Below are 14,801 nucleotides of genomic sequence, written 5' to 3'. Positions count from 1 at the left end.
ATGTTTCCAACAGGATGGAAACCATGGTCCTCAAGCCTGCACTTTAAAAAACATATTACTTCGCAGTATGCTAACAAATGCCAACACAAAAATACACTGCTGTAATGACTTCACTTTACAAGGTGGGGAGGGGTAGATATTAGAACATTTTTCAAAAACAAAAATTGAGGCCCAAGAGAGGGAAATCAATACACAGATGCATTAGAGAAATATTTATTTAAAGGAATAAAAGCACTGGTGATCATTACAAATTTGATATATTAAAAATCTAATGCTGTACAAACATACATATTAGGTCTGACATCCGTAAGTCTACAGAGATCAGGACTGAAGACCTGTGCTTTCAGATCTTCTCAGAGGTGTTGCTTGATGTTTTCAACAATTCTGAGGTTTCTTCAATTCTGAAAATAAATATTGTTTACACACACACTTATTAAAATATGGTAAGAAATAATTGACTTGCCTTTAACTTTCTAATGCATCCAAATATTAACAAGCACAATGAAACCTCGTTTCCTTTCATCCCCCCTTTTCCTCTGCAATTGGTTTGTATTTAAGTAAGCCACACAAAATTAAATCACAAAAAAGGCTACAGCTTTTTTCAGGCCAGGCCCTTATAGAATAGAAATCTCTTGCTAAAGAAACATCACACAGCAATGCATTTCTCCGCATGTATAATAAAAATATTTCTTACAACAATAAATTCATTACAGATCTCAGGACTAGCATCAAATACACCTTAGAGTTATCACAATGCTTAGGCTGAAACTGGTTTTACTTTAAATAATAAAAACAGAGTTAAGATAATGGAGTAAAACTTGCAAGTACCTGGGATTTCCTATCAGAAGGTAAATAATATTCCCATTCCTTGTCAACCAGATTCTAAACACTCTTTAATCTCTAGTTAATACTATTAAGAATGTTTTCTATTGCTTTTTAGGAACCAAAACAGTGACTCATCCCACAAATACAGAACTGTAAGTGGATTTATTATCCAGCAGAGTCATAAGGAAATGCCACACCTGATGCAGAGACCTTTGAGGTTGGAACACATGTACATTCTCTATATGCCTTAGTCTAGTACAACTCCCTCTCCTGCTGCCCTTTCCTATTACTTACATTTTACTTATCCTCTCCATTCTTTGTCTTGTTGTCTCCTGCAATTTAAAAGCAACAAAGTTAGTGAACTCTTCAAAGCTAACATGCTTCAGATAGACTTTCAACCTAAAAACTCATAGAGAAAATGTGACTTCAAGCCCTGCTTGCTGAAGAAACATTAGAAAACATATCAAAAAGATTTTTACGAGACACACCTAGATATAGTTTTGTAGTTTCCCTGTTTTTCACTAGTAGTATATACAACTGAAACTAATGCTTACTTGTTCTCTTGACCTCAGACAGGAAATTAACTAAGCATTTGCCAGTTTTACTTACCTTTGAAATGTCTGTCAGATCATGAGAATTAATGGTCACAGCTTTGGGAGATGGGTCTGTGGATAATAGTGAACTGTATCCAGACAACTGACGAAGACACTCTGGCATCTCCTCCTTCCTCTCTGTATCTATGCAGAAACAGTTGGTTTTAGGTCACCTTTGCCTTTTGCTCTCTTATTGCAAGGTCAGCTATCAAATAAGCTTGATTTACAGTATGTAATAACAGATGAGAGTGCATTGTTTAAAGACAGAAAAAGAAAAGCTAGTGGTGAGTCCAAAATAGGTTTCTCATTCTCTTAAAACAACATAAATGTAGTATAGTATGTATACACACATAAGGGAAATTCCAAGATTACTAGGAATGTTACCTTTATCCTGATTACAATAAAATCAACACTTAAGAAAGTGTAATTACTACGTCAAACATTTAATAGTAACTTAAAATAGTTTGTTATTTTTATTGTAAAATGCCTGTTCAAACATGTCTTTAATTTGTGCTAAGTAACCTGTCTTATAAGCAGCAGAAATAAAAACATATTATCATCTTCTTGCTTAAAATCTGTATGAAGTTCTTGCTGTTCCCTAGCTCTCTTCCTGCTGGGATAAATTTAGCATCCATTTAGCAGAAAGAGACTTCTCTTTTACATTGGGATGGCTCTTATACTCTTTGCAATTTTAGAGTATTATTGCTGGAGAACAGAATTTTGCATTTGGAAAAAGTGATCCCTTGCTCTTCTTTTAGTAAAGCCACCATCTATGGATCATATATTTAGAGTTTTTCTAGCTATATTATCCTGTATTTAAAATATTATTCCTAATTTATTAAAATTAAAAAATGTTTCTTCTGTAAAACTGTTATTCCTGAAGAACACTACAACCCAAAAGAACATGAAAGCGTTCCAAGTACTGTACATCTCAGAATTCCAAGTTAAGACTGGCCATAATTTGTATGCCTAAAATTTCCTGAGTCATATTTTAGAAAAGCAGGAATAACAGGAATTCAGAGAATTCTAGAAGTCTGAAAATACGAAAATCCTTTTTTAAAGACCATCAGCCTGCTTGCTGATTATGAAGACCTCAATTGTCAGTAACATACCACTAAAGTCATGAAAGGAAGTAAAGATGTTGCAAATTTCCAAGGTCTGTAAAAAAGAGGTCCCATTTCTGAGACTTGAAAATTAAAATGAATTTCACCATAACCAAGAAACTGCCTTCCTAATTTCCATGAAAATTGTATTACTGATATTCCCTTTTGGTTTCAGTGCACCAGCCGAACACTGGACAAAAACACCTAATAAGTGAGAATGGGAAACAGAGTATCTTCCTTACTACTCTTTGTAGGAGTAACAGCTGCCATAGAGGAAAAAGGCCAAATTAATAAAGAGAATAATGTAAAGTAAGGGCTAAAGAGCTACCACTGAGGAAGAGAGAATAATTCTAATGGCCTGGGGAATGTTTTTAAATTCCTTTCCCACTTCAGGCTGTTTCATTTACTACTTGTACTTTAGCAGGAAGTTAGAAAGGAAGAAAAAGATTGTCTTGCTCTTCAAAATAAGAGAGTTTAACAAAAATACTACTTAGATATCTAAATTTTTCAAAAGGGACAAAACTACAGAGAATATTCAGCAGTGATTTGGAAAACACCACAGACTGTGAATGAAACAGCCGTGATCTATCCCAAACCATTATAAAAGTAAAAAATGTCATCATAAACATGAGACTATTTTGACTGTAACAAAGCTGTGGCAGCAAGTATCATTCCTTTTGTGTTTATGAATAGCTTATTTTTAAAATGTTATTATAACTACTTTGAAGTGCAGATAACATTATTGGTTTTCACAGCTTTAAGTATAGAACCTTAATTAAATTTGCATCTTCATCATTTTTAGTAGTTATTTGTAACCATTAATTACTATATATTTTCAATAATGCTTTAAAAACTATTTCAGTAAATACAGCTTCTAAAGAATAAATTACAAACATGAAACGACTGACAGCTTAACTTGTAGTTCGCAGCATTCATTTAAATTTCAAGGTCACTAAATTGCAATTGTCTACTTAAAAAAACCACTGTTTTGGTCAAGGTCAGCAAGAAGTGTTTAGCATATGATGTTAAAAATAAAATCATTAATACTCACCAGGGGAAACTGGCATCCTACTAGAACCACCTTCTTGACTTATATTGCTTAACTCTGCAGATAACTCTCTCTGAAATACAAATTTACTCCATTTTAGCCATACACCTTAGTTAAATCACCTTTTGAGCAAACAGAAGTATATTTTAGTACTTTGTAATTTAGTACTTAAGTACTAAAATTAAGTAATTTAAGTACTAATGTATGCATTTGCTACACCATCCAGATATGCTGGGACTGCACAGATGTCTTTAAAGGACTGAAAAAAATCCAACATTTCCATACATGCATTGCATTTGAAAAGTAGACTATTGCTGTTTGCAAACACTTCAAAACTAAGTCCAGATATAGTGAGATAGCTTAGATATCAGTAGAATGAACAATCAGACTGTTCCTGGTCTGTGCTACAATTACATCTTGACATTGTCTGCTGTTACTTTAACAAAATAAGTTTACCTTCTACTTTCAGTTGATATTCAGAAATGCAGCTCCTCAGTCCTAGAAAAATTAACCTATACATGAAATGAAATTCATGCCATGTAAGTGTTTAGAACTCAAAAGTCTATTTTAAGCTAGTTTCCCAGGCTCCTAAATGAGAGAGGGCTCTTTTAAGAAATGTTCCAAATTTAACCCAATCTAGCTTAGAAAAGGTTGTTCAAGGAAGCAAATTGTTGTACTAACAATAAATATTTTTCAGTGCAATTTTCTGATTTCAAAATGAAAAACTGCAATACTCAAACAACATCTGGATTTTTTTCACCAGTGAGTTTTCATTATGATTTGAAATCTCAGCCTTTGGTAAAGTGTATCACTTCATATCCTGCAGTAACTGTATCAGTTATCAGGGTATTATTACACCCAAATAAGTAAATGAGGGAGAAATATTAGGTATCGTATGGGAAGAAGCTGGAAAAAGACCATAATAATGGATACGTTTGAAAGATCTGCACTGACTACTTCTGCTCAACTCTTTCCATCGAAATAGATTTGGTAGCTTTCAGACCTTCCCAGAGCTAAATGCATAGCTGCAGCTACTTTGGCAGCAATGCAAGACAGTATTCCTGCTATGCTGGTTAGATGCCAAAAGTTCCCTGAAAAAAAAAAAAATTACAAATGCAAGAGTAAGAAGAAAGGAGTAATTCTGAATTGCTTCTCTACACGTGAAGCACAACTTGGATGGAATTTCATGAAACAAAGAAGCAGCAATTCCTTGGCCCAAAGGATTATTTCTTGGCAGTTTTCAAATGCCTATTGCAAAAAAGTTAGGTTTCGAAGACTTTTTTTTTTTTTAAAACATATAAAAACCAGCTTATTTTCTTTGAAAAAAAGAACAAGCAACAATGTCACAAAAATAACATTAAAACTTCTTTCATCAGTGACTTCCTTCAGTAACATGCAGTACAGAAATATAATTATCTTATTGGAATTTTTAAAGCGGTATTAAAGTTAAGTATTTTCTAAATATTTTCCAAATGCTATTCCAAACCTTTGAACAACTGAAACACTATTACTGAAGTAATAATAAACCAAATTTGCAGAGAAGAACAAGCCTAGTCTGAAACAGAATTTCCTGTGCTGCTACCTCATAAAAGCAACAAGTATCTCTTGGAGAATACACATATAACCAGGAGCAAAACTGTCTATCGCTATTCAGCTGAAGGCCTTTTGAGACTGCTGGCAGACAAAAGTACTAGCACCAGTGGTGTTATTTGGACATATAACCATTGATAATTAAATTACAACATCCATATAAAATTGATTTCAAATGGTAAATCACTTAAGCCATTACCAACCTGAAACTGTGTTTAAAAAAAAAGTGATTGAGAATGTCAATCCTTATCATTTCAGTACAGCCTTTAGAAATAACCTAGTGATGAGTCAGAACACTTCTTCATTTTCAGACTTTACATAACTAGCACACTTGCAAGGCACACAGAAAAAAACATGTCTTGCATACAAGTATTAGAGACATTCTGAAATCTGCAGGGCTAGCAACACACACAGAGCTCCTGGTTACAAGTAAATTCAACATTTTTTACAACCACAGAGAAAAATGCAATACTGATCAAGTATTTTCCACAAGGGTTTTCAACTTCTGGAAAGCACCTGACAGCATCTGAAGGACATACACGATGTACATATGCAAATACACTTTGAAATTAAGCACATGATCACAAAATTGATGCTATGTGCATCCTACATGTGCATATATATGAAATTATATAATGCATATACAACTACTTCATCACTATCTACAACTGCCTGAAAAGAGGATGGAGTAAGGAGGTGACTAGTCTCTTATTCCAAGTAACAACTGCTAAGACAAGAGGTAATGGCCTCTTAAACTGCACCAGGGTAAGTTTAGATTGGATATTACAAAAGGGTGAAGGGCCAGGTATTGTAACAGGCTTCCCAGGGAAGTGGTAGAATCACCATCCCTGGAAGTGTTCAGAATCTGTGCAGATAAGGCCCTCAGTTCCATGGTTTAGTGCTGGACTCGGCAGTCCTGGGGTAAAGGTAGGACTTGATGATAGACTCACAGATAGAATCAATTAGGTTGGAAAAGACCTTTAAGATGATCAAGTCCAACCTCTAGGTCTTTAACAGTTTTTTCCAAACTAATTGATTCTATGATTTTCCAGGGACCTTTCAACAGCATGACAAATAACAGAGCCTTAATGCGACAAAATACTTGATTTGCTCTCATAAATATGCCCACATCACAACTGTAGCACTTTCACACATTTAAAAATGCAGTGAATATCATGGAAAGAAATAGGAAGGGGGGGAAAGAGGAGGGTGAAAAAGAGAAAAAACATCAAGTTTAGGCTAGAAATTTCAAAGAGCCACAAACTAAGAATAGGACTAAAATAAGAACTAACTTTTCCATTAACCTTGTATTTTCCATTGAGCATGCCATCTATTTTTGTCAATGTTAGTTATATAGAATGAAGACTTAATCTTCCAAAGAGAGTATCTGTATCTGATTAGAGTTTGGAGAATTAAAAAAAAAAAAAAAAAAAAGATATTCAACAGCAACAACATTTGCAGGACAGTATAAGAAATTGAGACATATGCAGACCAGAATAAGGAAACCCTTAAATGTATCACTAGCATGATGAAACTCTCTACAGAAATATTAAGCTTTCAAAGACAGCATAAGACTTTTCAAAAGCTTCCTTCTACAAGTTCACTAGGAGATAAAACACACAGTAATTACTATTGAAAATAGGCTTCGCTATACCTACTGTTCCTGCAAAGAAACAATTTCCAATGGAGAGCTTTGCTTCACAAAGCGTAAGAAAACAGCAAAACCTAACAGTTAAGGAAAAAATACCACCAACTCCATAAACAGCACTTCCATTCAGATCATGCCTTTAAAAATAGCAAAAAAAGCATACATAGGAGGCAGCAAGAACAGAAACAGGCTAACAACATTGTATCTGGGCCATTTTTGTTATAGAAATAAACCAGAAGTTAACATACCTTTTTAGATTGCAACAAAAGTTCTGTTTCAAGAAGCAAAACTCGACTCAACAAGTTATTCCAATCCTTCTCATCTATGATCACCTTTCCTTCCAGTTTCTCTTCTAAAACATGTAGTTTATCCTCCATCCAATCCAGCTTATGAAGCTTTTCCTGGCAATCAGCAAGCTGACTCTTTAGGGACTCAATTTGAGAATTATCTTCTGTGATCTGAAAATATGGACAAGAACATGTCCTCTAATTTCAAAACTGATATAATTCATCAATTGATCTATGAAATTAAACGGAACCTTCCTCAAGTTCAGTAACCACATTCTGCTACATTAGAAAATTATTTCTTTTGCAACTGCCATAATGTTCCTATTCATGGAACTCAGCTTTTAAAAGAAACTGTTGACAGAACTGGCTCTTGAAAGGACAGTACAACTTAGCTGAGTTTTTTCAACTTTTTCAATATATTTATTATATATCTATTAATTATACTTAAGGAGCATTCAGCTATCTTGTTAAAAACTTTATCCCTTTAGAAAAAGTACTGTAAGCAAAGTTAACAATACATGCAGACAGCATCTTAAAATGAAAATTCTTACTTGTTCACAATTAACTTCCAAAATATCATGATCTAGGCACAATTCTTCTTCATTACCTCCTTGTACTGGGAGGGGTAATGGGTGAAGATCACCACTAATTTTATTTCCTGAGTGCCGTTCCACTAGAGGCTTCTTTTGAACATGTAAAAAAAGAACATTTCAATTCATTAGTCAAGAAATTGACAAAAAAGACCTACCATTTTCGTATTTATTTGAATATGTAAATCTCATCCCAACAGTTTGCAAAACAGCAGCAGCAAAGAGTTTAACTTTAAAAAAAAACCCCAAACATATAGACATGAAAAACTGTAAAACAAATATGCATACTTTACCATATGTACTGTGTAACTTGGTTTCCTTCCATAAACAGTAATTAAAACATTAATGCCCTCTCCTGTTGTAAGAGTTGTTAGATTGCCGAGTGTGGACTGAGAGGTATGAATCTTACCTTATACATTAACATATGTATAGATAGGTCAAATGTCAACATTCAAAACCAGAAAAATTTAACTACGAAGATTAGAACTCTCTCTTTCCCCTGACAGCTGTCAGCAAAATAACCCTACTAACCACATTTCATTTCATTTGAATGCTTTCTTTAGAGAAAGCAAAGAGACAAATTCTGCTTTCTTACCAGGTGGATCAAGTCCCATGATTGCTATCTGCCACAAAATAAAATAATTACCTAATGATTAAGAACTCACAATTACTAGTTTTGTAGAACATCTTAAGATTTACAGATTCCTAGGTGTTTTAGTGAAACTGAAACTCTCCTCTCCTAGGGAACTCTTAATACACTCACATATGCCCCCATTCAATTCGACCATTCAACAACCAGTAGTGCCAGATAAATCATTCAAAATATTTCCTTTGTCAAATTTTCCTCATGCCTAAAAGCAGTATTTTCCTTTTAAATAGAAATCACCTACAGTTAAATGGGCAGATTCCTAAAAGTTTTGTACAATTTTACTTTGCACCCTTTTAGCATTAAATACTAGGAAAGTTGTCTCCTCCACAGGCCAAGAGTACCATAACACTTAAGATCAAGCATTACTCTTGTAAAACCAAAGCCAAGAGGAATGTTACGCTAAGAAATCTTTGCTTAAAAGATTCAGACAAAAGAGCAAAAAGTGTATTCAAAGCTGCATTGAAAACACTACAATGTTAGAACACATTTTAATCTCCAAACAGGATTTTTTTTTCTAACTGCATCTTCATTTTCATTCCTGTCCCTCCACTTGATTTAATTCAAACAGCAAACAATAGTACTACATCTTTACCACCAAGACTTTAAGATCAACTACTCAGTACAAGAGAGAAGCAATATGCTCTATATTTCAGCTATAATTTCAGTCAACCACACTTCAAGAAAAGGAAAACAAACAAACAAACACCACCAAACACAACAAACAAACAAATACACACACACCAAAAAAAAAAAAAAAAAAAAAAAAAAAGGCAAAAAAACCATCAAGAACAACTGGTCTGATCAAGCATTAGAACCTAAATGAAAGCATATCATCAAGAAAGAGCCTGACTTGCTACAAATAAGATTAACCTTTAGATATATAACATAAAAATTATTTTCATACCTGTTTGGAATTCAGAGCACGGTCACTAGTATCAGTAATGACACTATCACAATTTGACCATATTTCAGATTTAAAATATCTCGATTTTTTCCTTGTTTGGGATTTAACCTTCAAAGTGAAGAGGAGAAAATATTATGCTTCTAACACAGAAATATAGTAATATTTTCTGGAGGGGGGGAGGCAGTACAGACAGGCACATGGACACAGCCCATGACAACACCCAGATTTACAGAGAAAACATCTGGAAGTGAATCCTGTATTCATACACTTATTAATGCCTATACAAGGCTGCATCAAAGCTAGTCATAAACAGAAAACAATTTGCCCCAGAGTTGAAAAATAAGCAAATACAAAAAAAACCACAACCCAAACACAAACAAACAAACAAACAAAAACCCACTCAAAACAATACCACTGAAACACAAATACAAGTGTCATGTTTGAATTAAGTATTATCAGAACTTTATCATATCTGATGGCTTTGCTTTTAAATCAGCTAGCAAAGTCTAGTTATGCATTCACTATGTCAAGAAGAATAAAATAAATCACTTCTACTATGAAGTACTGGATTTATCTTTTTTTTGTTGTTTATTCTACGACGCATTTGCAGCTTCATGTCTTTCATATACTTGATAGTGCTCAAGCATCTGACAATAGAACTTCATACTAATTTTTCCCCCTATTTTGACCATCAGCAATGCTGCATCGTCAAATAAACAGGCGGTCAGTTTCTACCTGCAGTATCAAGCATGTCAAAAGAAACTTATAATAAAGTTACCATTTAATCAGTACCTTATTTGAGTTACTTAATTCCTTATGTTTTTTCACAACACAGTTGATAATGTCACAAACAATCTGCATTTTTCTTTCTGCAAAGCCAAACTGAAGAAATTGCTGTTTTGTTAAAATTGGTTTATATTGAAATTGATCTCGAAGAAGCTGCAACAAAATAAGAGTCTGCTTCATTTTCAAAATCACCAAGCAATCTGTTGTAGAAATAGCATGCTCAGGTTCTTATTTTTCTACAATCTTTTCTTTCATTCTGCACTTCAGCAGTTAAACCTTTTCACATTTGGTTATTTATATATCCTCAGCTGTTTCGTCTAACTAGACTTTAAACATACCTCCTCCAAAACATTTCCTTCACAACGCTTTCGTAAAGTTTAAGTCACATTCTGAAGATTCATTAAATAAATTATTTTAGACATTAAAAGTTAAACAAAAACTTCCCAAAGTGAATGCACAATAAAAAGTTGTGTTAATCTCAGCAAATACATCAGAGGGCTATGTTAAATATTGGAATTTATATATTAATATAGCATGGTATTTCTTAACTGTTTTCATTACAATCATTGAAGTTTGCCATGAGTTTTTGCTGGTTATGATTTCTTCTAAGGTCACTTCTATAAAACTTACTGTGTAATAAATATTTCAGTATTCTTCAAAACTAACATAAACTAATAATATTACTGTTTCTGCCATTGTCTCAACATTGAGATTTGGCTAACAACATCCATCTTTATTTTCACAAAAAAAGAGTAGTAAGTCATTGTGTGGTACGTCATCTTAAATCCTAACAGGATTACAATTCATGTTCATTGCAATAGAAATTTTATTTTCTAGTAAAACTTACACTAGATGTTTCATTTTTAGGGTGCCATACTCAAAACTGTCTTTTCTGTGAAGAACATGAAGACAGATACCTTATAAATAGCTTCAATAAACCGCAAGTCACTCTTTGCTGTGAGTTCCACATTGCACTTTACCAAAAGCTCTGCTATGTAAGTTGAAAAAGACGTAAAAGAATAGCTGATGATAGGTAAAAACGCAGCTGGATCACCTTTTACTAGCCTAGTAAGAAACAAAAGTACTTTACACAGCAGAAGACAACAAAGTCTTTCATTATATGAATTCAAACATTCAGTTTGAAAGGTGTTTTAATATAGACAGCATGTTATATCCAAGTATGTCCTTAATTTTAATTTTTTTTCCCCAGGCATCTCTCATTCAGCAGTCTTTACTGTTATCTGCAAAATGCTCAAAACAACATTTTTGTGACTCTCATAATTTTAACATTGTCAGGTCTAAAGTCCACCAACACTGTCACCTCAATATTCAACACTTTTTTTTTTCTTCAATCTTTACAGGATGAAATTTGCTAGAACTTACAAAGAACTTATAAAGGTGAGAGATTAATCAAAAGGAGAAAAACAGAGAAGAAAAAAAGAGCGAGATAGTGATACACTTCAGGATTATTATAAGGGATCTCAGAACAGCAAAACTGCATCCTTTTATATTCAAGTTCACATGTAGCAAACCCTCAACTTCCCACAGATATATGCTGGGCTTACTCATCACTGGGTGCACTGCCAATATTTATACATATCTTGTTTACACATCTTGCTGTCATCACATATTAGCATAAAATTTACTCACACTACCGCTTACACTGTATAATCCACATCTCTTGGATAATTTATCAAGCGAAGTCCTTGCTCTGTTTTTCTTAAACTTCCTTTTAGGTCTCCTGTTGCCATTATTCCAAATGCTACTCTTCTTTCAGATTATGAAAGAAACGTAATTCTCCTCTAAAAAAAAAAAAGTACACAAAAATTATAAAATGCAATAGAATTATCACTGAAATTCAAAGGATTTTGCTCCTCTTTTCTAGACATGACTATTTCTAAAGTGCTACAGTACAGCATAGAGCTACACCTCAATATCAATTAATACCAGTCATCATTCATTCTAAATAGGACCAATTACTAATTCTCAATCCGATCAACTATCAAAGATCTTTCAAGATAAAGAATCTGAAAGCATTTAAAGAATTTAATGCTAGTTAAATCCACTAAAACTGAGTGAAAATAAGTTTCTTCTCTGTTTTAAAGGAGCAGAAATTCCACAAGCAGCGAAAAGCTTCTGCATTCTTCAGTTTAGAATGCTTCTTATTCTTTTGTTCACCTGGCCCCAAGCCTTCTGGCCAAAAGAGCAATGTTGGGATGTGTAAATGTGAGAAGACAAGCTAACAACTCAGAGACAATACTTCTCTATCTAGATGACCCATTAAATACACCTAAAGTTGTTCAGGGAGGAGAGAGTAACAGACTGCCTAGGTATTTCAAAAGAGGTGCAAGTTTCTTGGTATGATAACCAAAAGGTCTCTGTTTAACTTCTACACCGTAACGCGAGTGGAGAATCCACTTTTAATTTACTTTACTTTGCAGACGAAAGAGACTCATCTAGGGACTTGGTGCATACTACAAAAAAATGGTGCCTTTCTCCCTGCAGAACTATCCTGCAAAGAAACTGAAGACTTCAAGAAAGACTGGGAGGGCGGGGGGGGAAGGGGTAAAGAAGGTGAGAGGGGGAGCAGCGACAGTTTTTACATCTATCGAAGGGAAGGTAGTACAGGAAGCTCATACTTTTAATATGTTATACCAAACAGAACAGATTAGTAAATTCTCAAATATCAGTACCAGCAATTATCTTAAAAAACCCTGTCCTCACTCCATTGCTTCAAAATACATTTATATTTAGAGATAGCCTACGAATACTATTTACGCTATCTTGCAGCCATTTGTTTATAAGCAGCTAATATTAATTAGCTCTTCTCCAATACAAGGCTTTAAAAGCACAGACTGGATGATCACCCAGCTCTTAAATCACAATTGAAAACTAGAATTGCATTTTAGTAATCTGGACAGGCTGACAGGACTTGAGAAAGTCTATTAGCAAACTGCCAAACTCAGTTTTTTCAATGGTTTAGAGAAAAAACAAGGTCTGGGGCAGGGGGAAGAGAAAGAGAATGTCAATGAAAGTACAGAAGTACAGATTGTCACTTCACAAAAAACAGTTCTCCTTCCTCACAACCTTGAGATCTGCTTGTCACCAGCTTAATCCTCTACAGTCCTTCCCCCAAAAGCCTCAGTAAAAGTAATGGTTTCAGCTATAGCCTTAGAACAGAAATTTAATGTTCAGTTTTCTGCTAGAATGTGCTTGCCACTGTGTACGCTGAATTTCTTTTGACACAGAACACACACTTTAAGCCTACGAATCCAAGCAGTAAAGAGGTGTTACCAGACAGCCTATACATGGAAAAGATATCCTTGAGATACAACATTTTATATCTTTTCTCTTGCTGACACATGAGATTCAGACCAAAAGACCAAACACTCCAAAGAGATTATGTCTAGCCTTGCCAGAATGGTAAGGCTAGACATAGCAACTCCGATGGCTACCCCAGTTTGCAGCTTTGTTATTTGGCCATATTCATTAAAGCAATGAGTCTTCTTGAAAAGAACTTATTGACCACACACTTCTACTTAAAGAGAAGAAAAAAAACCAAAAACAACAAACACAAAACCACAGACCAACCAACCAAAAAAAAAAACCCAACAAAAACAAACAAACCCAAACAAATGCCAACAAAACCCACATCACCACCAAACCTTAAAGCTTGCACTCACAATGGTCTGGGTTTGTTTCTGGTGGGATTTGCCTTTCCCGCTGCCCCCTTCTGCCGATTTAAGCACCATAGAGACACCAATCATCAAGAAAATGAAGAAAGATCTTCACATGTGTTCTGCCCTTTTAAAAGCATTTTCTTCCTATTTAATTATCAAGTTCTTGCTCTTTAATCATTAGGTTTGTGCCAAATATAAGTACACAATACTCTATTAAACGCTAGGGACAATTCAACCTCAAGCATTTGGAAACAGGTAGCTGTTCTTCCTGCCTCACCTTACAAAATGATCAATGCTACGGTTTTGCCAACTTAACCAGACCTCAAAACAAATCTCAAAGAGTCTGCCATAAAACTGAAGCACTAATCTGCAACGTAAATACTCACAGAAGACACTCTCACAGGAACTCATTTAACCATGTAGGCTGTTCCCCAAAAGTATCAACAATCCTTTCTACACCAGGCCTCTAGCTGTAAAAACTGGCAATGACCATCACTACAAACTATATAGCTTGAGAGATCATAAAGTAACAGTTGAGTTGTTAAAAAATAATACCTTGGGAAGGTGTAAAAAGTAACACATAGGTTTTGCCTGTAAGAATTCATGACAGAGCAGTTACAGAACATTGGCTACCCAGAGTAAAATCAGAATAATAAAGTTTTAACATAGAACCACATATAAAGAACAATGCTTACAGTATTCAAAAAAGTAATGAATGTCAAAAAAAATCAACCAACACGAAAAAAACCCAACCCACACCAAAAAAACTATGCAAGTTACCAAATATCTTAGTGTTGTAAACACTTTGAAATGTCTAACAAAAAAGACTTCTGATTTCTTGTAATCCGGATGATCCTTAAGGTCCATTCCAACCTAGTATCCTATGATTTTGTGACTCTCGTGTTACCTGGGGAGCGGAACACCATTATGCACAGATGCAAAACCGTCAGGGAAAAAACTGCACTTCGCTACCGTGCCAGCTGCCGCAGACACACTCCAGGCACACGCCAAGCTTGCAAACGAGTGAACCGCACAAGGAGCTGCGCATCGCAGGCCGGTTGCCCTGGGCGTCATCGAGACACCGGCGAGAAAACAAAA

General features: G+C 34.7%; 1 protein-coding gene across 1 annotated transcript; it reads right to left on the bottom strand.

The window, feature by feature from the left end:
• Positions 1 to 219: 219 nt before the first annotated feature.
• On the bottom strand, positions 220 to 11,774 carry CEP44 (centrosomal protein 44kDa). The gene is made up of 10 exons (XM_010015261.1): positions 11,686 to 11,774; positions 10,941 to 11,088; positions 10,030 to 10,176; positions 9,238 to 9,345; positions 7,646 to 7,777; positions 7,056 to 7,265; positions 3,573 to 3,642; positions 1,435 to 1,562; positions 1,120 to 1,157; positions 220 to 401 (listed from the first exon to the last, which is right to left on the bottom strand). The coding sequence occupies exons 1-10, from the start codon at positions 11,772 to 11,774 to the stop codon at positions 344 to 346; spliced, it is 1,128 nt and encodes a 375-aa protein (XP_010013563.1). The 3' UTR covers positions 220 to 343.
• Between the last annotated feature and the right edge of the window lie 3,027 nt (positions 11,775 to 14,801).

This window comes from Nestor notabilis, unplaced genomic scaffold (assembly GCF_000696875.1).
Source record: "Nestor notabilis isolate BGI_N333 unplaced genomic scaffold, ASM69687v1 scaffold22845, whole genome shotgun sequence".
In the NCBI taxonomy this organism is placed as follows: domain Eukaryota; kingdom Metazoa; phylum Chordata; class Aves; order Psittaciformes; family Psittacidae; genus Nestor; species Nestor notabilis.
This window is presented reverse-complemented; position numbering and strand designations above follow the sequence as displayed.

Excerpts from the sequence above, each read along its gene's own strand:
- CEP44 (XM_010015261.1), bottom strand. The coding sequence starts at position 11,774 with ATGGCAACAGGAGACCTAAAAGGAAGTTTAAGAAAAACAGAGCAAGGA. Across the intron at positions 9,346-10,029 it reads AATTAAGTAACTCAAATAAG|GTTAAATCCCAAACAAGGAA; the intron begins GTACTGATTAAA and ends TTCACTTTGAAG. Across the intron at positions 402-1,119 it reads ATGGAGAGGATAAGTAAAAT|AATTGAAGAAACCTCAGAAT; the intron begins GTAAGTAATAGG and ends ATTTATTTTCAG.